General features: G+C 37.9%; 1 protein-coding gene across 1 annotated transcript in view; it reads right to left on the bottom strand.

Moving 5' to 3' along the window:
- Positions 1–773: 773 nt before the first annotated feature.
- Positions 774–23799, bottom strand: part of abcc5 (ATP-binding cassette, sub-family C (CFTR/MRP), member 5) — a 53028-nt gene continuing 30002 nt past the window's right edge. Inside the window, exons 14-25 of the mRNA XM_056478158.1 lie at positions 23234–23418; positions 22732–22878; positions 20803–20932; positions 19513–19795; positions 16140–16326; positions 13781–13870; positions 13483–13672; positions 11403–11562; positions 8297–8375; positions 7964–8077; positions 5671–5835; positions 774–2043 (exon numbers count right to left, since the gene is read on the bottom strand). Of these exons, the coding sequence (XP_056334133.1) occupies positions 1942–2043; positions 5671–5835; positions 7964–8077; positions 8297–8375; positions 11403–11562; positions 13483–13672; positions 13781–13870; positions 16140–16326; positions 19513–19795; positions 20803–20932; positions 22732–22878; positions 23234–23418 (1832 nt within the window). The 3' untranslated portion in view covers positions 774–1941. The remainder of the gene's footprint in view (positions 2044–5670; positions 5836–7963; positions 8078–8296; positions 8376–11402; positions 11563–13482; positions 13673–13780; positions 13871–16139; positions 16327–19512; positions 19796–20802; positions 20933–22731; positions 22879–23233; positions 23419–23799) is intronic.

The following is a 23799-nucleotide window of genomic DNA, read 5'->3' as shown; positions in this document are numbered from 1 at the left end:
ACAAATTGTGTAGTTTTGTGGCAAGTATCTGTGTAATAAGCAGGATAATATACATCTAGCCATCTTTATTCTACAAGAACAGCCGCCTAAATGTACATTCTCCCTTATGTACTTTCCCAAAATTTGATTTATCCTCAACAATATATATGAATGTAATATTAAAACTTTTAACAATTAGTATATACCATAACTGTCTTTGGGATGGCTTCACCCTCAGAAATCGCATTATTCTTCAATTTGCAGAAATGTATAGAGATACTTAAAAAAATTCAGGATGTCCCTGCTGAAAAATCCAGCTTAAACCAGCCTAGGCTGGTTGACCAGCCTGGTTTTAGAGGCGTTTTGGCCATTTCCAGCCTGGTCTTAGCTGGTAAGGCTGGAAAACGACCAGCTAAATCCAGCTAAAACCAGCTTGATCAGCCTGGTTTAAGCTGGACATAGCTGGTTTTGGCTGGGCTCCCAGCCTGGCTAGGTGGTCAAGCTGGTTTTAGCTGGTCATTTACCAGCCTGACCAGCTAAGACCAGGCTGGAAATGGCTGGAAACCAGCCTGGAAATGGCCAAAACCCCTCTAAAACCAGACTGGTCAACCGGCTATTACCAGCCATCCAGCCTAGGCTGTTTTTTTCAGTAGGCGTGTCAGTGAATCTTTGGAAAAGTGAATAAATTATTATTAAAATGACCTTCTATAGTCTTAGGCGTATCAGCAGTCTGATATCACATTTTTATTACAGTTAATCCTATCTCGGTAATACAGAAACAGACACAGAAAGAGTAAACCTAAAATAAATTTATTGAGACAGCGGAGAGCGTGTTCTCTCTCCTACTCTTTCCACCCTTTTCACAAGGCAATTAAGAAATCATGCTAAGGCTATGGAAAGAAATGGAAAAGACAACGTTTTTTTTGCTGTTTTGCAGGATCTGATGAGGGAAAATCAGATTCCCCTTTATGCAGACCACAAAATACCCTTACAACCTGATTCAGAAGGTGCATTCAGCGCCATCTCTTTGTACCAGAGCTGTGAAAGACAACATAATAACACACGAAGAAAACAAAAGGCCCGTTCAGATTCTGCTCAACGAGCATTTCTTTTGGGACAAAGTCAGAGAAATCTCCAACCTCTTACAGAGGCGAATGATTCAAAGTGCAAAAATAAGCTAAAATGAGAAACGCTTTGATAGATAAAAGAGCAAAAAATGACCACGTAAGAGGAAAAACAAAAGGAACAGGCAGAAATGTTAACGGTGGAAATAGGCTAGAAATATACAAAGGCCTCTTAGCTAAAGAAGACTGAATCCTTGGTGTGCTGAGCAAGGACACAGTAAATAAGCAGCACTGTTTATCATAAAAGAGTCCCATCTACTCAGTGCTCGTAAAACATCCTGCGGACATCAACATCACCTGTGCCAAAGTTTAGGGTTCAAGTCACAAGACAACATTTACACATGTACTGAAGACAGTCGAGTTGTCAAAAATATTCAATCATAATGAAAGATGATACATCTGAATGTGTGTATATATACATTACATACTGTACAAAGACCAGCAGAATCAGTACAAAAGAACTCTGCAACGACATTGTAAATATATATATATGCATATACATATACATATATATACTCGTATAAACAGAGATATGTACTCTGTGAAACATACCAGTTTGCATGAATTAAACTACATGAAAACTGATTTCCCCTCTCCGTCGTGTAAATAGCATTACAGTATCAGTGTTTCTTGACCTAACCATTGAAGCTGACAAGTAGTACATCTTAACAGGCATGCCCCTAATGACAGCCCATGAGTTTCATGGAAATACAATAACCTCCCTCCGCAGGTCCTCGAAGGTTTGCAGGAGGGAGGAACATTGAAGCAGCAATGACTGGAATATTAATGGAGAATGTTCCCTTCAGTCCTTGGGTTGAAACCTTGGCTTGGACATCCTTCAGCCTCTTACAGAGATTTTGTTCTCCACTGCTGCCAGCATTGCACAGAAGCGCGAGTTTTCGTTCGCCAAGAGCTTGGACGGCTCGTCGAACTCCACCACCTGGGTCGCAATGGGAAAAAAAGAAAAGAGGTGGCTTAAAATGAGGAATCTTCTAACGAATATGTCTGAAGGACAACAATGGACCACTGCTTCAGATTAAAGTCAGATATTAACAGATGTGCTCTATTAAACGAAAGCTATGGTGGCTGTCGGGATTCAAGTTTCCAGTTTATTTATAAAGGACATTTAAAACAACCTCTGTTGACTAAAATGCAAAAGTCTGGCAGTTAAAACATTAGCTATGTTTTCATCCACCTATTTTTATGACCGTTTTGGACAAATCGGTTGATGGAAATGCCAAGATGCGCTTAAGTTTTAAAAAAGGAACATCAAAAACGTATGCACATAACAAAGTAGGATAAACTTTTCATTCGTTAAGAAAAGATGCACATAAAACACTTTTACCAAACAAATTCCAGTATGCCGTTATATTTGGTTGGTCTCATGACATTGATCGTAAGAGACACAAAAAAATCAATGATGTATTCTGATATCCCAATGCGTAACAGCACAACTCTTAATGAGGAAACCAAGCGTAAGAGAAAGGAGAGGCGCCTCCGCAAGAGGGCGCGCAGGACCAACAAACCAACTGAAGGACCTCTAACTGACCTCGCTGCTCAGTTTAAACACATAACTCTTAGTGCATGAATGTGTAGGCACACTATCTATGAAGGCTGAGAATATAACTGCCAAATAATTGACTTATACTCGGATGACTATGTATCTGTCTTCCCGAGGGATTTTCCCACTGTTCAAATGATATATGCTCTTTGAAATGTGGAATTTAATTAAGATGTGCACCTGTGTTTTTGGTTGATCTATGCTCTGTTTCTGAACATTGTTTATGAGACCTGTCTCCCAACACGGTCCCAGCGTCGATCGTTATCTATGCATGATGAGTATAAAAGCTGAAATGTACAAAGCAGCTTTGCGCTTTCGGACTTCTGTATACTGAAGTCGGTTGCCCTTTATTCTCAACGGAGGATAAAGTAAGGATTTTGTTTCTGTTATATGTCTTTTGTTTAATTAATAAAAGTGTATTTTATTACTTTTCTTCACTGGAGTGGACATTGACTTCATTTTCCAGAACCCATCAAGTTACCCTGTGTGGTAAAGTATGAGTCTAATTTATTCTTTTTGCAAAAACATTATAAAGACGATCCTTTAACTAAACTCTAGCTAAGAAATATAGCAAGGGAGGATCCTGGTTTATCTTTGTTTAATTAGGGCAATTAAATAAAGGCGATCTAGCACAATGCCTATTAATAAAGTCATGTGATTTTGTGATAAGAGATCACGTGATGATACAAATGTTAGTGAATGGACAAACCAGCAGGCTGAGCACATTGTAAAACATCTGACATGTTGTTTTGGTCATTCTAAAACGCCTGAACCATTTCGGCATTAGTGTTATTATATTATAAATGACCTCCAGAACTGTCAAGAGCGTCTGTGCTCTATGACTTCTCAAACGCCACCACGCGTTCATTGCATGTCGGCATACGGTCTTCTAAGGTGCAAGTAATTTATTAAATAAAGAAAAGATTCACGCAGCATCTCCTACCGGAGCAAATTCCATTTTTACTTTTGATATTTGACGCTAGTTAATCAGGAAGTGACGATTTTGTTCTCTTTGACTCGTTTTAAGGAATCGCTGCTTTATTTACACGTCTTTTATTTGATATTCCAGTTATGCGCATAAATTTAATCGCATATATGGATGTAAACATAACTAGTGACACACAAATGACGTTCACAAGCCATGAAAGGGACAAGAATACTAATAATAATATTTATGTTATTTAGCCAATTTGGTGTCTGTCACTTTAAATTCTAATAATATTATACTCCCAGCCATATTTTGAAAAAAGGGCGGAGCTACAAATTCCTATTTGTTAGCATAGCCGCATATTCAAAAACGCCTGCTTCTCACTCAGGGCTGTCTATGCTAATGAGGAAGAGATTCTCACTTGTTACGAATTCTCCATGTATGCCTATCAGAGAGTATGTACACGCAGTACACCAAGTATGCCACAAGTTAGCACTGTTCTATCACATGTGGACATTTAGTGAACTGATTACAAGCACCGTGTTTTAGTGTTGCATCAACTATTTTCAACCGGAAAGTTCGCTCGATTGCTCGCATTATTGTGACATTGTATGAGTGACAGATAAAGTAAGTTTAATTCTACTTGCTCTTATATACTGTTATGTGATGACTGAATCAGCAAACACTGTTTAGTAGTTTAAATCTGTTTATCATTCACGATCTGTTTATTATTGCGACCTGTTCATTGCACGCGAATTGTGCGCTGTAATATGAGACACTGATCCTTGATAGTGTAAAATGCCGATAATTATAATTTGTATTAGCAAACAAATATGTCTACTTTTGTATACTAAGATATATTTCAGTTTATTTGTTATTTTGTATAAGTACATTTCAGTCATTTAATTTGTAATTCTATTATTCTTTGTTCTCAGAAACCTTGCATATGTCCATAACCCTGTGGCGGTTAGCAAACATCGGTCCAGTAATTAATCCCTACTTGTAACATCACTAACGGGTGAGGCTGACAAGTACAAAGGGAAAATGTCAATCAAAGTGTTTCCGCAGACTGTTTTTATCAATGGTAATTAAAAAAATAGAATTAATACATTTTTACAATCATAGGCTGGCTATATTATGCCACGCAAATGTGTTTAAACTCCTTATGAAAGTGATTTTTGCATAATAGGTCTGCTTTAAAGGAATAGTTCACCCCAAAATGTACTCAACATTTTCTTACCCACAGGTGGTTATGTTTTTCTGAGGAATGTTGGAAAATCATTGGCATAGTTATGGTAGGAAAAGATATTATAGTCAATAGCTACCAATTTCCAACATTCTTTATCTTTTTTGTGTTCGGCAGTAGAAAGAAATCCAAACAGGTGGAGATTGAATGATAGAATTTTCATTTTTGGGTGAACTACCCCTTTAATATATGATGAAAACAGCATTTGGAAATCAATTACAGGGACAAATGTTGCTACTTAAAGGGGACCAATTATGCCGCTTTCAACAAGATGTAAAATAAGTCTCTAGAGTGTGTATGTGAAGTTTCAGCACAAAATACCGCATTTATAATGTTTTATAACTCTTTGAAGCTGCCCCTTTCAGGTTTCGATCCTAATTGTGCCGTTCTGGTGAGTGTCACTTTAAATTCAAATGAGACTGTGCTCTTTTCAAATGAGGGCGGAGCTACAAATGCCTTTGTGTCAGCATAGTGGCAGACTCAAAAACAAGACTAACGCCGTATGCTAATAAGGGAGAGATCGTCACTAATGGGCGGGGCTTTCTCCCTCTGATGACACATACAAATGGAGAATGTCAATCAAAGTGTTTCTGCAGACTGTTTTTATCAAGTGTGATTATAACAAATAGATTCAATACATTTGAATCATTAGAAGCTGCTTATATTCACAGACTGCTGCCACACAACTGCATTTAAACCATTTATTCCATTTATTTACCTGCATTTCGTTGCCTTGTACTTGTACATGTGTGATGACAATAAATTGAATCTAATCTTGAATCTAATCTAAAATAGACCTTGAATACTAGTCGTCAGAGGGGTTTTGCTGTACCTGGCCCTGATTGAGCACCATGATGCGATCGCAGCTGAGCACCGTATGAACTCTGTGTGCAATGGTCAGAGTGGTGCAGTCCTGGAAAGCATTGCGAATGGTCTCCTGAATCAAACAGTCGGTTTCTGTGTCCATAGCTGCGGTGGCCTCGTCCAGGATCAAGATCTAAACATTGAGAGGAAACAAAATGGATGACTGGGTTTAAAAGGTCTGTTCTGCTAATCCCAGTTAACATGTTTAAAGTCCCATGGAGCGCCTTGAAACGCGCAGTTTTGTTCGATGTTTGATGTTATTTTTTTCCAAAATATATTTATTGGGTTTTGTTTGAACTTCAGAACAAAATACACAAAAAAATCCTATACAAATAAAAAATAAAAAGACAAATTGTTCAAAATGTGAAAATAAAATGTAAATAAATTACTTAAATTCAAATAATAACAGTACATAATTAAAAATAAATCAATAATAACAATGTTCAGTACATTTTTGTACCTTGCATTTCACAGCTGTCCAGTGTGTGCTGGTTAGACAAATGTGTTAACTGTTGCTGAAATGTAAGACATCTGAACAATACAATAAGAAATCAACAAGGGTTTGAACTCAAACATCAAAAAATGTTGCATGGTCCACCTGGTTCAGAAAGTGTTGAAAGAGGGGGTCTGTATTTTATCAAAATCTTGTAATGTCCCTTTAACATTGTGTGTCAGCTTCTCCAGAGCACGATTGCTAGTCATTTCTTTAATCCACTGGCCACTGGATGGGCCTTTGAGTTGTTGTTTTTTTAATTTAAAGCAATAACACGCTTCACTTAGTGAAGTGGAGTAAACTAAAATTTAATAGTTTGCGTTTGCTTGTGTTCAGATCCAGGTTTACAGGATATACAGTTTAAGTCAGAATTATTAACCCCCTTTGATTTTGTTTTCTTTTTCAAATATTTCCCAAATTATGTTTAATAGAGCAAGGAAATTTTCACAGTATGTCTGATAATATTTTTTCTTCTGGAGAAAGTCTTATTTGTTTTATTTCGGCTAGAATAAAAGCAGTTTTAAATTTTTTTAAAAACATTTTAAGGTCAAAATTATTAGCCCCTTTAAGTTATATTTTTTTCGATAGTCTACAGAACAAACCATCATTATACAATAACTTGCCTAATTACCCTATCCTGCCTAGTTAACCTAATTAACCTAGTTAAGCCTTTAAATGTCACTTTAAGCTGTATAGACCATTTCAATGTGAACATTTCCTGCTTGTTATTAAACTAATTCATAACTTTAACAAGAGGCAATTAAATCATAACTCAATGTTAAAACAGCTATCATAACATTATTTATCAACATGTGGCTAATTTTGCATTCTTGGAAACTACAGAAATGAAAAATGTAAAACAGGAAGTACGTTGGGACCTTTGTTTTTGTTTACATCCCTCAAAATGGTCTATAGAAGTGTCTTGAAAAATATCTAGTCAAATATTATTTACTGTCATCACAGCAAAGATAAAATAAATCAGTTATTAGAGATGAGTTATTAAAACTATTATGTTTAGAAATGTGTTGAAAAAATCTGCTCTCCGTTAAACAGAAATTGGAAAAAAAATAAACAGGGGGGTTAATAATTCAGGGGGGCTAATAATTCTGACTTCAACTGTATATATGAAATAAACATAGTTTGGGAACGAAATGTATATTCTCTTCAATTAATTTACCAATCATAATAAGGATCTCTTTCCAAAATGTTTGAATCTCATTGCACTCCCTTACACAATGATAAAGGTTACCCCCTTCTTCATTGCATTTTGTACAACTATCAGGAATATTTGGGTTTAATCTACGCAGTTTAGCTGGTGTAATGTAAGTTTGTAGGAGCCATTTATATTGCAGTAATTTACAATCGATGTTTGATGTTAATTTCAACTGAAATATTGAGTAAAAGATGATAGAATTTAACTTTTTGGGTGAACTATCCCTTAAAGTACAGTATGAAATCAAAACTAGTCATATTGATTATGTTGACCATATTGACTGCCTGTTTTTTAAAAAGGAAAGGGGCAACTATGGCCCACCCTCTCTCTTCATGCCTCGGTTGAGATTACGTCAAACATTGAATAAAAAAAATGCATATTTCAAAGCACTTTATGGGACCTTTATGTTAAAATAAAATAAAAATAAATGTTTCTACATTTTTTTATAATGTGGGCACAACTAGTAATAATCAAAGGAGACCACAGTAGAGCAGAGGGACCGAAAGTTACTAAAGATGTATATTGATTTTTAATTTCACAGGCATTTTAACTCACCTTGCACTGTCTAAGAAGGACTCGGGCCACGCAGAGCAGCTGTCTTTCACCCACAGAGAAGTTCTCCCCATTTTCCACCACCTCAGACTCCAGCTTTAAAGGCAGCTGAGACACCTGAACAACAGAGACGAGATGCAGGACACTCAAAGACTCGTGAGAAGAAGCGTGGGAAGAGCGATACAAACAGTAATAAGATGGAGGGATATGAACAACAAGACACGATCTGAGATTTCATTCTTGGCCTTAGGTAGGTCAGACAAGACGAGGGGCTGCTGTTATAGATGGCAAGCTGAAACCACTTCACATGTGAACGCTAGATTTGGTGTGTCTTACGCATTCTTTCATGTGCGTCCTCTCCAGGGCATCCCAGATTTGCGCCTCTGAATACTGGCTGAATGGATCCAAGTTGGACCTGTTGAGGGAAAAAAAACAATACAGTAAGTTTTGTACAGTAATGGCAGCTTCAATATGGAAATTTGTCAAATATTGGAAAACGTTTGAAAGCCAATAACTGATATACAAGCCGATAAATATACATTTATATATATTTTTTTACGCCTATTTTGAAAAAAAGGCAAAAATATAGATTTAAACTACTCAAAACAAGGAAACTAGATGTTTCTTTTTGTCAAATTATTCACAAAATGCAACTCGAATGTCTTTTTTTTCCCCCACAGAGTAAAAAATCCCATTGCCGACATCTTGAAGTCTTTTATAGCATTAAGCAGGAGTGTCCAAACTCAGTCCTGGAGCGCCGGTGTCCTGCATTTTTTAGTTCCATCCCCAATTAAACACACCTGAACCAGCTAGTAAACTAGAAACCTTCAGGCAGGTGTGTTGAAGGAAGTTGGAGCTAAACTATGCAGGACACCGGCCCTCCAGGACTGATTTTTGGGCACTCCTGGCATAAACTCTCCATTTTGCGTGAACTACCCCTTTAATTCAGTTGGATAATAGTGTCAATGTTGTGAACACTGTAGCATTATCCAGCTCCATTGAGTTCAAATGTTGTTCAAATGCATTGAGCTCTTTGATATGAGGGAATTAGCTCTGTGTTTTCTCTCCCACTGGTCAACCATTTGTAACGTGACACTTGCAGTGCAAACAATTTAAACTTCGGCCCCATTTGCCGCTGACCTTTTCAAGAGCAGCTTATGATTACTGGACTGGATTACTGAACAATAGCAACAACATAAAAACATGTTTATCGTTTTACACAGGGTTGCCATTCTTTCATGGACACCAAATTCAAGGACTTTTATATCACTAATAATTTTAAATTGAGCACCGATTTGTTATTCACACCCCCAGCATATATAGCACCATGAAAGTCCTTCCTGTACTTAGCATCTCACTTACACTTCATATTTATATAAATGTGTCAATTACAAAAAAGTTGACCATTTTAACGTCATGCTCAAAGAACTTTAATACAATTAGTTGAATTTAATACTGGCAATATTCAAAGGTGGTTTCTGATATATTGATAAAATGCATTATTTGTCATAGTTCACGGATGAGATTTAAATTTAAGATTTTTTAATAAGAATTTGTTAAGGCGGCTCACACTGTGCGATTTTTTTGTAGTCCTGAATGATTGTAGTATGTCAGACTGCACGAAGATGACTCCCATGTCACACTTTAACCGTATATTCACACTGAAAGCGGCGAGAGCGTCAAAGTATCCGGAAGTCATTCATTTTCAATGAGAGCCGGCGGCGAGGAGCAGCGCGGCGCGTCTTCGCTGGTGTGAGCGTCGAGGAGAGTTGAAATCAAGTCAACTTTATGGTAATATGCTATGACGCGGTTCAGCGGCAAGCAATCAGAATGAAGAAGTCCACCGCTTGAGAGGAGTTCAGAGAACACAGACCTGTGAACTTTGGTTCCGACCACACTTGTTCCCAAAGGTTTGATTATTACGGTTGACGGATTTTCAATTATTTACAATGTTTTCTTACAGGAACAAGCATTAAATAAGCTACTGATGTGCTTTAATATTGTAACGTTATATATTTATCTTTAAAAAATTGGGAATCTCATGCAACAGTACAAAACAGTATTGCTGCTTCAGAATATTTCAGACATACGGACATATATTGGATAATTAAGTGGAGCAAAGCCACACCACATGCAACGTGATCTTCCATTGTTAAATGAATTTAAGAAGAAAGCATGAAAATGCTAGAAAGCATGTTTTATGCAGGAATGTAACTGGTGTGCTGCAACGGCCCCTTTAAATACGAGATCAATGTAGCGAATTTTGACGCTCTCGCCGCCGGAGCTGAAGGCAGACAGCGTTGTTGCCAGGATGGCCAGAGTGACCTTGGACGCTCTCACCGCTTTTGGTGTGTACGCACAGTAAGAGCTCAGCTGTAATAATATCCGACTGAACAACAATGAAATGTAATGAGCTTAACGTCATCCATCTGTGACACTTTTACTATGAAATGATTCCTCACAGCAAACGTAAACAATTTGTAGCGGCAATTTTGCACACAGCGTGTCTCAATAATAAAACCAGGAAGAAAAAAAACAGTTTTGATATTTCCCTGCGGTCATTTGAATTGTCGCATGTATTGCGTCATCAGATTCTGCGCTCCTATTGGTTTCTGGATTGCCGCTCCTATCAGTTCTTGGATTGCATCGAAGCTGTTGTCACACTGCAGGAAAGTATCTAAACCTTCTGACACTTCCAGATCTTCATCGGAGGAAAAATCTGATCGCAACGGGCATGTCAAATCAATGATCAAAGATTTCAGCCAAGGATTTTAGTAGTCTTTTAGGATTTCCCAAATTTGTCTCAGATGACAAAATCATGGCTGAAATCTCACAGTGTGAGCAGGGCTTTAGTTTTTTTTGTTTAGTTTTTGAAAGAAGCACAGTACAATTGTTGAAATAACACCATAAACCAGCACTTTCAGCGACCTGTGTTTGCTTTTAGGTTCTTTCTAGGCCTTAAATTCGTAAGTCTGAAATTCAAGTACTTTCAAGAAGCCTGAGAACCCCGTTTACATTCAAATGGATTTTCTCCTCTAATTGTGTCTGCTTTTTAATTTTGTAAAAGTGTTTTGAAATTCCTTTCAATGCATCAACACTAAGATGATGATAGTTTTATGATAGTTCACGCAAAACCAAAAATTCTGTGATAATTTACTCTCAACCTTACATGTTTCAAACCTTTATACGTATCTTTCTTCTGTTAAACACGAAAGAAGAGGAAAGCTGAAAACCTGGAATCATGAACTATGGAAGTCAATGGTTACAGGTTTTTTTCCCCCAAAATATCTTTTTTTTGTTTGTTCAACAGAAGAAGGAAACTTATAAAGCTTTGGAACCACTTGAGGGAGAGTAAATGGTGAGTAAATTGTCAATTTTGGGAGAACTATTTGAATACAAATATTCAGTATAGTAAGAATACAGCTGAAATAAGTCTGCCTACCTGACAGTACCACTGAAAAGCACCGGCTCCTGTGGAATGATTGACAGCTTGCTGCGAACATCTGCAAGACCGATGTCACAGATGTTCACGCCATCAATCTTAATGGAGCCTCCACACGGTTCCACCAGCCGGTAGAGAACCACCCCGAGAGAAGACTTCCCTGAGGACACAGCGAACAGATTTAAGCATTTAGACTGACTGAACGTCATAAAGGCTCCGAGATGCTCATTAGATTTGTTAAGGGGTAAAAAAATACTTGAGCAAAGAAATGTCTGTTTAGATTAATATGTGATCTGTGTTGGCAAAATGAGTCACGAGGTTTATATAAAAAAGTTTTTAAAATGATGGCAGCACGGTGGCTTAGTGCTTAGCACTGTTGCCTCACAGCAAGAAGGTTGCTGGTTCGAGTCCCAGCTGGGCCAGTCGGCATTTCTGTGTGGAGTTTGCATGTTCTCCCCGTGTTGGTGTGGGTTTCCTCCGGGTGCTCCAATTTCCCCCACAGTCCAAAGACATGCGCTATGGGTGAACTAAATTGGCTGTAGTGTATGAGTGTGCATGGGTGTTTCCCAGTACTGGGTTGCGGCTGGAAGGGCATACTCTGCATAAAACATATGCTGGAATAGTTGGCAGTTTATTCCGCTGTGGTGACCCCTGATGAATCAGAGACTAAGCTAAAGGAAAACGAATGAATGTTTTTAAAAAGGTTCTTGTTATCTTCATGTTCATAAAAAAAAATGTTTTCAAACGGTTCTAATGCCCCACTATATTGAAGGGGAATCTATACTGCTCAGTGAGTGCCGTCTTTCAGATGAGGTGTTAAACCGTGGTCCCGACTCTCTGTGGTCATTAAAAATCCCAGGATGCCCTTCGAAAATGAGTAGGGGATTAACTCCAGCATCCTGGCTAAATTTTCCCACTGGCCTCTGTCCATCATGGCCTCCTAACCATCCCCATATCATAATTGGCTTCATCACTGTCTCCTCTCCACCAATCAGCTGGTGTGCGGTCTGGTGCAATATGGCTGCCGTCGCGTCATCCAGATGGATGCTGCAAACTAGTGGTGGATGAGGAGATTCCCCCCCAATGTGTCAAGTGCTTTAAGTGTGCAGAAAAGCGCTATATAAAATGTAAGGAATCCTTATTATTACTATAAAATTTGCCTGAATGTATTTCAACTCATTTTGCCAGCATCCCACGGGAAAAAATACTATAGTAATTTATAGTAAATATTCTGTTTTTGAACCGTACTACAGTAAAGTGTATTACACTGTAGAATTTACAAATCTTACAGCACACTGTAGTATTAACTATAGTGAAAACATTCATCCATTAATTTAATAAAGTCCCTTTATTTATCAGGGGTCGCCACAGCGGAATGAACCGTCAACTATTCCTGCATTTGTTTTACACAGCGAATGCCCTTCCAGCTGCAACCCACTACAGGGAAAAACTATAGTGAACTGATAAATGTAATAAATACTGTTTTACTACAGTAAATATAAACACTTTAGTTTTACTACAGTAAAGTGTGGTGCAGTATTATATACCCTGTAGTAATATTAAAATTACATTATTTGAGTCATTTGGTTATAAATACTAATGTTGTTTCTTTACCACAGCAACTATACAATTACCACAACAGATTCATTCATATAGTTGACTATATTATGATTGAAAAAGACTATAGTATTTACTATAAATTACTATAGTATTTGTTCTGTTCGTCCAATAATTTTGGCTAAATTATATCAGGGCCTAAACTTTTAAAGGGACAGTCTCAGTCATTATTTACTCATCATTCATTTGTCACAAACCTCTTTGACTTTATTTCTTCATTTGAACTCGAAATAATATATTTTTAAAAATGCTGAAAACCTGTAACTATTGACTTCCACAGTGTTTGTTTTTCATACAATGGAAGTCAATGGTTTCAGGTTTCTAACATTTTTCAAAGTAACTTATTTTGTGTTCAACAGAAGAAACTCAAACAGGTTTGGAATGACTTGAGGGAGAGTACATTTTCATTTGTGGGGTGGACTATCCCTTTAAGAAACGGAAGAAACAAGCAGGAGTGACCGACCTGAGCCTGTTCTTCCCACAATCCCGATCTTCTCCTTTGGTCGAACGGTGAAGGAAACTTTCTTTAGTATCAGCGGCAGGTTGTCTCGGTACTTCATCTCTGTTTGGTCAAACACGATCTCACCCTCCTGAGGCCAGTCAGATGGAGGAGCCTTGTTCTTCACCCGCGCTGGAGCCTCCAGAGACAGAGACTAAGACACACAGAAAAACTGAACGTCACTTTCTCTGTTCTCAACCCATCTCAGATTAAATGTAAATCGAGTTGAACTCCTCAATCAAATGCAATGCAAGAACGGTACCTTGATGTAATGATGGATTCTCTCCACTGAGGTGAACCGAGCTTCAGTCTCAGAAGCCAAGCGGACAGTAAACTGGAATAATCCTGTCAGCTGTGGGGAAAATCACAGAAACCATCAGTCTGGATCCTTTAGACAATTTCTATATGACAATACAACCATTTTTAGTCTTGTTTGAGGACAATAGATGTCCAACACACTGGTTTAGATTGTTTAGTCCAAACTGGAGCTTAAATGGACACTCCACTTTTTTTGAAAAGAGGCTCGTTTTACAAGTTCCCTAGAGGTGAACGGTTGAGTTTTACTACTTTTGAATCCATTCAGTTGATATCTGAGTCTGGCAGGAGCACTTTTATCTTAGCTTAGCTTAGCATAGATTATTGAATCAGATTAGACCATTAGCATCATGTTAAAATTTTTTAAAAAGTGGCCTATTATACCCGCTTTTACAAGACATAAAATAAGTCTGATGTCCTCACAGTGTGCATGTAAAGATTCAGCTCTAAACACCCTACAAATAATTTTTTGATCCAAATTGTGCCTTTTGCTGACTGTCGCTTTAAATGAGATTGTGATGAACATGAATGAACAGAAAATGAAAAGTATATATATATATATAAACTCAAATATTGGCCCATAAAATTGGCCATTTGTCGGTTTTCTCTAATTTAGGCTGTGTTAGTTTTATAACTATAGAAAACAGTAGCAGAAACCATATGTCAAGCCTGTTTCCAAGAGTTGTTTTGGTGATTTTATGTCAAATAGTCCACACCGGGGGTGTTGCTAGACATAAAGCTCTACTGGGGCCCCCCATATAACTACCTAGAATGAATATTATAAATAAATAAAAGTATTATTATTATAGGGTGTCATGGTGGCACAGTGGGAAGTACGATCGCCTCACAGCATGAAGGTCGCTGGTTCGAGCCCTGGCTGTGTCAGTTGGCATTTTGGTGTGGAGTCTGCATGTTCTCCCCGCGTTTGCGTGTGTTTCCTCTGTGTGCTCCGGTTTCCCTCACAAGTCCAAAGACGTGGTATAGGTAAATTGGGTAAGATAAATTGTCCGTAGTGTATGTGTGTGAATGAGTGTGTATGGATGTTTCCCAGTGATGGGTTGCAGCTGGAAGGGCATCTGCTGCGTAAAACCTGCTGGATAAATTGGCGGTTCATTCCGCTGTGGTGACCCCAGATTAATAAAGGGACTAAGCCAAAAAGACAATGAATGAATGAATGAATATTATAAATAAATGAATGTATTATTATTATAGGGCATCACAGTGGCAAAGTGGGTAGCACGTTCGCCTCACAGCAAGAAGGTTGCTGGTTCGAGCCCCGGCTGGGTCAGTTGGCATTTCTGAGCGAGTTTGCATGCTCTCCCCGTGTTGGCGTGGGTTTCCTCCAGGTGCTCCGTTGTCCCCCACAGTTTAAAGACATGTGCTATAGGTGAATTGAATGGCCTACATTGGCCATAGTGTACGTGCGTGAATGCAAGAATGCATGGATGTTGCCCAGTATTGGGTTGCGGCTGGAAGGGCATCTGCTGCGTAAAACATATGCTGGATAAGTTGGCGGTTCATTGCGCTGTGGCAACCCCTGATTAACAAAGGGACTAAGCCGAAAAGAAAATGAATGACTGAATGAATTATTATTATACAATTAGGCCTATTATTCTGAATAAATAACAGAAATCAATCCAATGTAAAGACACAACTGGAGTGAGATCTTCTAAGAAACCTTTTGCATGAATATTAATTTCAGATGACAATTCTAAAAGAACACACACAAAAAATATGCATATTATTATCTTTTGTCTGAGACCGAACTCTGATGGCTGAGAATAAATGTTATTTAGTCTAACCTTCAAACTCATCAGCTCTCTTTTCTGCTTTATACAAAAGAAATCTATCTTACAGGAGCCATGTTTACTTAAAATAAGATCATCATCATACTACCTATAAGCAGTAGTTTTACACTGCAGACTTGCTAAACTTACACCTCTGCATTAAAGGCTGTTACGTTACGCCGGTTTCACAATGTATGAACGGAGTGTATTTTTTCAGCCAGCTCGTAAACAACCGGGATTCACAATGGGAGCAGGAGTGGTGCGTGAGGCGCGCGGGTATGGTTTTCTGTGCGTATGCGTCAGTTTATTTTGGATTAAACTACATTGCTTTCACATGCGTTGATTCCGTTGTACATAGAGAATTAACGTCTTTATTCTGGGCATGTGCCCCAGTAAAGGGGTCTAGCAATGACCCTGGTACACACTAAAAGCTGTATAAAACATTTATGCACATTAAAATATGGTGAATTTATAAAAAAAGCCAAAAACAACTTTTTTTTTATTAAAATGTCCGCTCACCTGTACAGCATAGGAAATGGCCAACCCTGCATAAGCAGGAGGAATCTGACCATGCATCAGGACAATCATCAAAGCTGTGATGCTAATGAGAGCGACGCTAATCACATCCAGACGCACAGCCAGCCAGCGCATGGCACAGCTGAACAGATAGAAAGGAGCCTGATTCTGATCCAGCAACTCCTGATACCTGAAGCAGAGGACATAGACAGCATCTATCACCGCACTGCAAAAAATGTTTTTCTTACTAAGAGTTTTTGTCTTGTTTCTAGTCCAAATATCGAACAATTCTTAAATCAAGAGGCATTTTCTAGACAAGCAATACATTTTGTCCTGTTTTAAGAAATAATAATGTCAATATTAAGTGACTTTTTTTTCCTAAAGTCCACATGAACTTCCACATAGAGTTGCGATCACATTTAGTTTCCCTATTGTGACGCACTTCCAAGAGAAACAGATTATTAGATGAGAAAACGGTGGGCGTGGCTTGTTTTTTCTGCTGCAAGCTGATTGGATGTAGTAAAGTAGGCATTTGATTTAGAAAGATCTGGAAAAGGGTTTGGGGAGAATTATAACAAACTAACAAACTCCCACTCCTCCTCACCATTTCTGTGTGTCTTCAATACTAGTTAATACTGGGCGTGGTTAAGTATGTTAGCCACACCCAATAGAGACAGACCTATGCTGCATCCCAATTCGCATACTTAAACTCCACCCTAAAAGTATGTACTTTTTTTGTAAAGGAAAAGTACACACTTTTGAGTGTGTAACAGAAGAGTATGCAAGCTTTGGGACACACTACTTCCTCGTTAACAGATTGTTATGTTGCTTAGTTACAAGCCCTGTCAATCATCCACACTTCTGTCATATTTAAATTCCTTCCTTATTGGAGAAGCAGCAGCAGCAGGTTAATCTCCCGTTCTCGAGACTTTCATGCAGAGAAATCTCCTCAGGTCTTTGGATAATTCTGCATCCAGACGTTAATGTCCAAGCACGTCTGTATATAAGTTCAGTATTGTTGTTGCAGAAGAAATAGAACACAGAAAACGTGATTTCAATATTTTCCAGTGAGCTAGATATTAATTAACAGTCAAACATCTTTACCGAAGCCTCTCTACATGATGGTTGGTCTTGCTCGTCCATCATGTTTGTAGTTTGTTTACACTTTTCACCCTCGTTTGTAGTTCTAATCGAATTCACGTCCAACGTGTATTGTACTGTGGGCAATATCAGCGGTTAGAGTATGGACGCTTCTACAATTAGTTTTTTTAACCGGAAATAGTAAACCATCCGGCGGTTCATTCCACTGTGGCGACCCCAGATTAATAAAGGGACTAAGCCGAAAGGAAAAAAAAGATTAAATGAATGAGAAAACCATCTGAGAAACTTTGGCATCCTATTTTCAACATACTACGATTTGGGACATACTAATTCTATTTTCAAATACTATTTAGGATGAATAGTATGTGAATTGGGCGATACGGTGGCGCAGTAGGTAGTGCTGTCGCCTCACTGCTAGAAGGTTACTGGTTCGAGCCTCGGATAGGCCAGTTGGCGTTTCTGTGTGAAGTTTGCATGTTCTCCCCGCATTCACGTGGGTTTCCTCCTGGTGCTGTACATGCGGTACAGGCGAATTGAATGGGCTTAATTGGCCATAGTGTACGTGTGTGAATGCAAGAATGTATGGGTGTTAGAGGTGGGCGATATGACCTAAAATTAATATCACGGTATTTTTCATCTTTTGAACGGTGACGGTATAATATCATGGTATTACTTTCAATAGCAAAATAATATACATCTCAAGGAAGAACGGACAAAAGAAAGTCTCACTTCTATCACTCTTTAAAAGTTTGGGTTTGGGTCATTGTAAATGCTCAGTCTCGTTATGAGCTGATCTTCATTTCTCTGTGTTGGTGGAATAAAGCAGGCGAGTCAGCCGCACCAATTTATAAGCAGACAGAGCAGGATTCTCATAATGACCACCAGCGCAATTCCGCTCTTTGTTATGAGCCGTAGTTTCAGTGTAAACTTAGTAAAGGTGAGATTCTTTGGCGATGATGTGTACAGTGTTAGATTTTATATTTAGCGGACATTTGCGCTGAACACGCGGTGAATGCAACGCATCGAGATTCAGGCACCTTCTCCGAAAACCCTCGATTGATCTCAGCTGGCGGATCAACATTTACCTCATGTCATGATCGCTGTCATCTGCGCCATTATTATTATTATAACTTTAGGTGAGGTTTGCAAACCTGTGCACTTTTCACTCTTCAGCCGTTTGCATTTCCTGCAGTAACAAAAGCTCCCTGTTATCTGACAGCGGGAAGCGTTGAGTGACTGACAGCTAATATGAACCAATACAGCAGCAGGGTAGAGCGATTCAGCAAGTTTATAGAGAAAATCAAATCAGATTGCCCTACAACCATTATATTCAGACACACAAATGCTCCCAAATATATTATGAGGGCGCATAGATTACATTTCGGGCGCTCATGCGACCAAAATGGTTGCAATTTCGAGCCCTGTAGTATAAGGACATGTATTCAGACCACAACTGAACATTTGAAGAAAATTGAATGCCTTATTATTTAGAATTAGCTATTATTGATGTAAATGCAGCCGTTTAAGGTGCATAATTGATTTATTACGGTATTGACGGTATTAGAAAATCCATGTCGTGGCGCAGTGTCACACCGGTGATGACTATGACACCGGTGTACCGCCCACCCCTAATGGGTGTTGCCCAGTATTGGGTTGCGGCTGGAAGGGCATCTGCTGCGTAAAACATATGCTGGATAAGCTGCAGTTTATTGCGCTGTGGCGACCCCTGATTAATAAAGGGACTAAGCCAAAAAGAAAATTAATGAATGAGTATGTGAATTGGCACGCAGTATGTATCTGAGAATTTAACTGAAAACAAACAGGAAGTGCATTTTCAGATTTCAATTTTAGATGACAAACTATTTTTTTTCTTAATGACATGCAAAGATGAATTGTTCACCACAAAACTAGCTGTGTAAGCTAACAAAATCATGTGGTTAGTTTTGATTTGTACTTTAAAACAAGCTAAATAATCTGCCAATGGGGTAAGCAAAATAATCTTATGTCAAAAGGTTATTTATCTTACCTCATTTGCAGATTATTTTGCTTGTTTTAAGGAAAAAACTGACTTAATTTTGCCAGATTATTTCTTAAAACAAGACAATAGTTTTTGCTTGTCTAGAAAATACTTCTTGATTTAAGAATTGTTAGATATTTGGACCAGAAACAAGACAAAAAGACTCTTATTTTTCAGCAGGGTGAGCTCATTGTAAGTCTTTTCAATAACATATCACATTCAAAGAACACGGCAAAATGATCCGCCGCTCTCATTCACCTGTGGAGGAACTCGTCCTCTTTCCCGTACGCATGAACGGTGGTCAGGCCCTGAATGCTGGAGGCGATGTGGGACAGGAAAGGCGACTGTGTGACGTTGTCTAATCGTTTGAGTTCTCGAATGAAGACTCGAGAAACCACATGAAGCACCGTAAACAGGAGGACGAGCGGCCCGACGGCCACCAGGAACCAGGGGAAAACACTGCCGATCACAGCCAAGCAGAAGAGCACCAGAATCACGTTCTGGATGAACATCTCAGCCTGAAACGGCAGACGCGTGTCCACTGGGAGACAACAAGAGATCAGAAACACAAGACGGGTCAGAGAGGTGTCTGATGATACAAACAGGACTTGGAAACGAACACCTTTACTATGTGATGTAGACTAGTAATATGGTATAATTAAGCATTAATTTAAGTGAATCTTTTTTCCTGAATATTAGCTTGATTTGAATGAAGAATTTAATTGATTTGAATGTAATTTGAATGAATCTGATAAATAAATCATTCAGTAACTTGCTCATTTGAATGAATCAGCTGGATGAATGATTCAGTGAATGCCTCATTTGAATGAATGGGCTAAAATAAACAGTTTGATGACTCAGTGGAATGAGTCTGCTGAATAAATGAGGCAATGACTCACTTATTTGAAAGAATTTGATGATTAAATGATTCAGTGACTCACTCATTTGAAAGAATCAGCTAAATGAATGATTCAGTGAATCCCTCATTTCAATGAATGGGCAAAATAAACAGTTTAATGACTCGCTCAGTTGAATTGAGTCTGCTGAATGAATGAGTCAATGACTCACTTACTTGAATGAATCTGCTGAATGAGTAATTCAGTGACTCACTCATTTGAATGAATCAGCTAAATGAATGATTCAGTGAATCCCTTATTTGAATGAATGGTACAAAATAAACAGTTTGATGACTCGCTCAGTTGAATGCGTCTGCTGAATAAATGAGTCAATGACTCACTTACTTGAGTGAATCTGCTGAATGAGTGATTCAGTGAATCCCTCATTTCAATGAATGGGCAAAATAAACAGTTTAATGACTCGCTCAGTTGGATGAGTCTGCTGAATGAATCATTCAGTGACTCACTTATTTGAACGAATCTGATCAATAATGGATTCAGTGACTTGGTCATTTGAATGAATCAGCTGAATGACCGATTCAGTGAATCCCTTACTTGAATGAATAACAAATAACAAAATATTAGTGAATTTCTCAACATTTAACACCCCATATCTGCTAAAGATTCATTCAATCCCTCCATTAGGTCCCACCTTCATCCATATCTTTGGAGAATCTGTTGAGGATGCGAGCTGTGGGCGTCGTGTCGAAAAATTTCATTGGACTACGAAGAATCTTCTGGAAAAGTTCATCATGGAGCCTTGAGGAAGCACGCAGAGTACCCTGAAAAAAAGGTCATGCATTAAAACATGGAGCTCTCCCTTTGACAAAGCAACTTTATCATGCATAACTATAGACTAGGCCGGCACAATATATCCAAAAACTATCATAATCGTGATAATAGTATAGGCAGTATCCATATCTCAGTGAAGTGCAATGAATTTAATTAGTTTTGTGTGCTGCATGCATAGATTGTTTATTCAAATCTGTCCAATCAGAGAGGGCCTTTACTATTTTCATCCCCACCTCTCCAGTAGGCACTGTTAGGTGAACATAGAGGTGAAAATAAATACTAATGCCATGACACAAGACAGGAAAATGACAACAGCCAATAAGAATCAGAATTTCCGCTTAGGTTCTCAGTCATTCCTGGTGTTTTAAAGTCTAAATGTTTACACTCTAACATAGTTTTTTATTTATTTATTTAGTTAGCTCAAAAAATATTGATTGTTTATTTTTAGTGTGATAATTACATAAACTATTCTGTAATAGATAAAATAGATAAATAGATAAAATAATTGCTGATAAAATAGCATTTTTATAGTTAGTTATATCGTAAAAAATATCGTTATCGCTACATGACTCTCAACAACAATATTGCATATTTTCCCCAGTATGGTGCAGCCCTAATATAGACACTAGAGAGTATGATCATTACATAAATTATTTTTTAACTGCTGATAAAATATCGCTTTTTTATTGTTAGTTATATCGTGAAAAATATCGTTATCGCGATATGACACTCAACATCGCATATTTTACCACTAGAGTGCAGCCCTAATATAGACACTATAGAGTATGATCATTATATAAATTATTATTTTTGAATTGCTGATAAAATATAGTTAGTTATATCGTAAAAAATATCGTTATCGCAATATGACTCTCAACAACAATATTGCATATTTTTCCCAGTATCGTGCAACCTTATTATAGACACTAGAGAGTATGATCATTACATAAATAATTTTTTAACTTCTGATAAAATATCGTTTTTATAGTTAGTTATATCGTAAAAAATATTGTTATCGCGACATGACACTCAACAACAACATCACATATTTTACTTTTATGATGCAGCCTTAATATAGACACCATAGAATATGATCATTACATAAATTATTATGTTTTAATTGCTGATAAAATGGTGTTTTTAAAGTTAGTTATATCGTAAAAAATATCGTTATCGCGATATGACACTCAACATCGCATATTTTACCACTAGAGTGCAGCCCTACTTTAGACACTATAGAGTATGATCATTATATAAATTATTATTTTTGAATTGCTGATAAAATATAGTTAGTTATATCGTAAAAAATATCGTTATCGCAATATGACTCTCAACAACAATATTGCATATTTTCCCCAGTATCGTGCAACCTTATTATAGACACTAGAGAGTATGATCATTACATAAATAATTTTTTAACTTCTGATAAAATATCGTTTTTATAGTTAAGTTATATCGTAAAAAATATTGTTATCGCGACATGACACTCAACAACAACATCACATATTTTACCTTTATGATGCAGCCTTAATATAGACACCATAGAATATGATCATTACATAAATTATTATGTTTTAATTGCTGATAAAACGGTGTTTTAAAAGTTAGTTCTATCATAAAAATATCGTTATCGCGATATGACACTCAACATCGCATATTTTACCACTAGAGTGCAGCCCTACTTTAGACACTACAGAGTATGATCAGTATATAAATTATTATTTTTGAATTGCTGATAAAATATAGTTAGTTATATCGTAAAAAATATCTAGAGGATGTATAATCTCACCTTGACAAACACGATGCCTCTCAGTAGTTTGAGCAGAAGCATGACTCCCATAGACATGGTGTAGACGGCGGCGTAGTGCTGCATCAGAGGGTTATCTCGCATGCTCTCGCTCAGCACTGAACTGTTGCCCACCTGCACTGTGGTGTTCTGTTGAGCAATACACCATTGGCACACATTACCAATGGCCAGTTCACATTCATTTCACAACAATCTGTGTTTAATAGAAAGGCACAAGAGAATGATACTTATAAATAATGACTATAATAATACTTCAATGATCTTTTGTGCCTGTAAATGATTCACATTCATGATTCCAGTTTTCAAACGAATGTCTGAGATTCATTTGGGATTTGTAACATTTATTGTGTGAGCCAAGCTAACAGTAACTGCTTCAAAAAAGAAAGAAAAGAGGCCCCAAACCAGAAGTAAAGCTCACAAGTAGATGAAATATTTAAACACATCTCAGGTCTCATGGAAATCAAGCCTTTCTGGGTTTTCTTACCCCGCTGCCCTGTTTGATCCAGTAGCTGAGCCACCAGTTGCTGAAGGCTGTGCTTCCCACATTGAGGATGAAGAGAGCCAGGATGAAGAGGAAGACGGGCCAGCCTCCTAAAGCCTGGATGTACACTTTATACACCGCCCAGGGCACCGAGCCTTTCCCTCTCTCCTCCACCTGCATCAGCTGACCTAAAAACAGCACAGAAATGAAGAAGAGTAATTATACTTACAATATAAGCTCAAGTGCAAGTCCAAAAATATCCTGTGCACGCATCACAAGGGATAGTTCACCCAGAAATTAAAATGTACACACTATTTACTCAACGTCAAGTAGGGGTGTTCGGTATCAGTTTTTTGGAGTCGACTCCGATTCTCGACTCCTAATTTTGGAGTCGGTGGAATCGACTTCGGAATCGACTCCATTTACATTTACTTAAAATAGCGCAAAGATTAAACATGCGGTCTCATATCGCGCTTTACACAATGCTACTGTGTTACTACAGGATTTTCTCCTCTGGTCAGACAAAACCAGCAGTAAATCATCTCCAGCCAAAATAAAATGGTTATCAA

Source organism: Danio aesculapii, chromosome 18, assembly GCF_903798145.1.
Source record: "Danio aesculapii chromosome 18, fDanAes4.1, whole genome shotgun sequence".
Taxonomy (NCBI): domain Eukaryota; kingdom Metazoa; phylum Chordata; class Actinopteri; order Cypriniformes; family Danionidae; genus Danio; species Danio aesculapii.
This window is presented reverse-complemented; position numbering and strand designations above follow the sequence as displayed.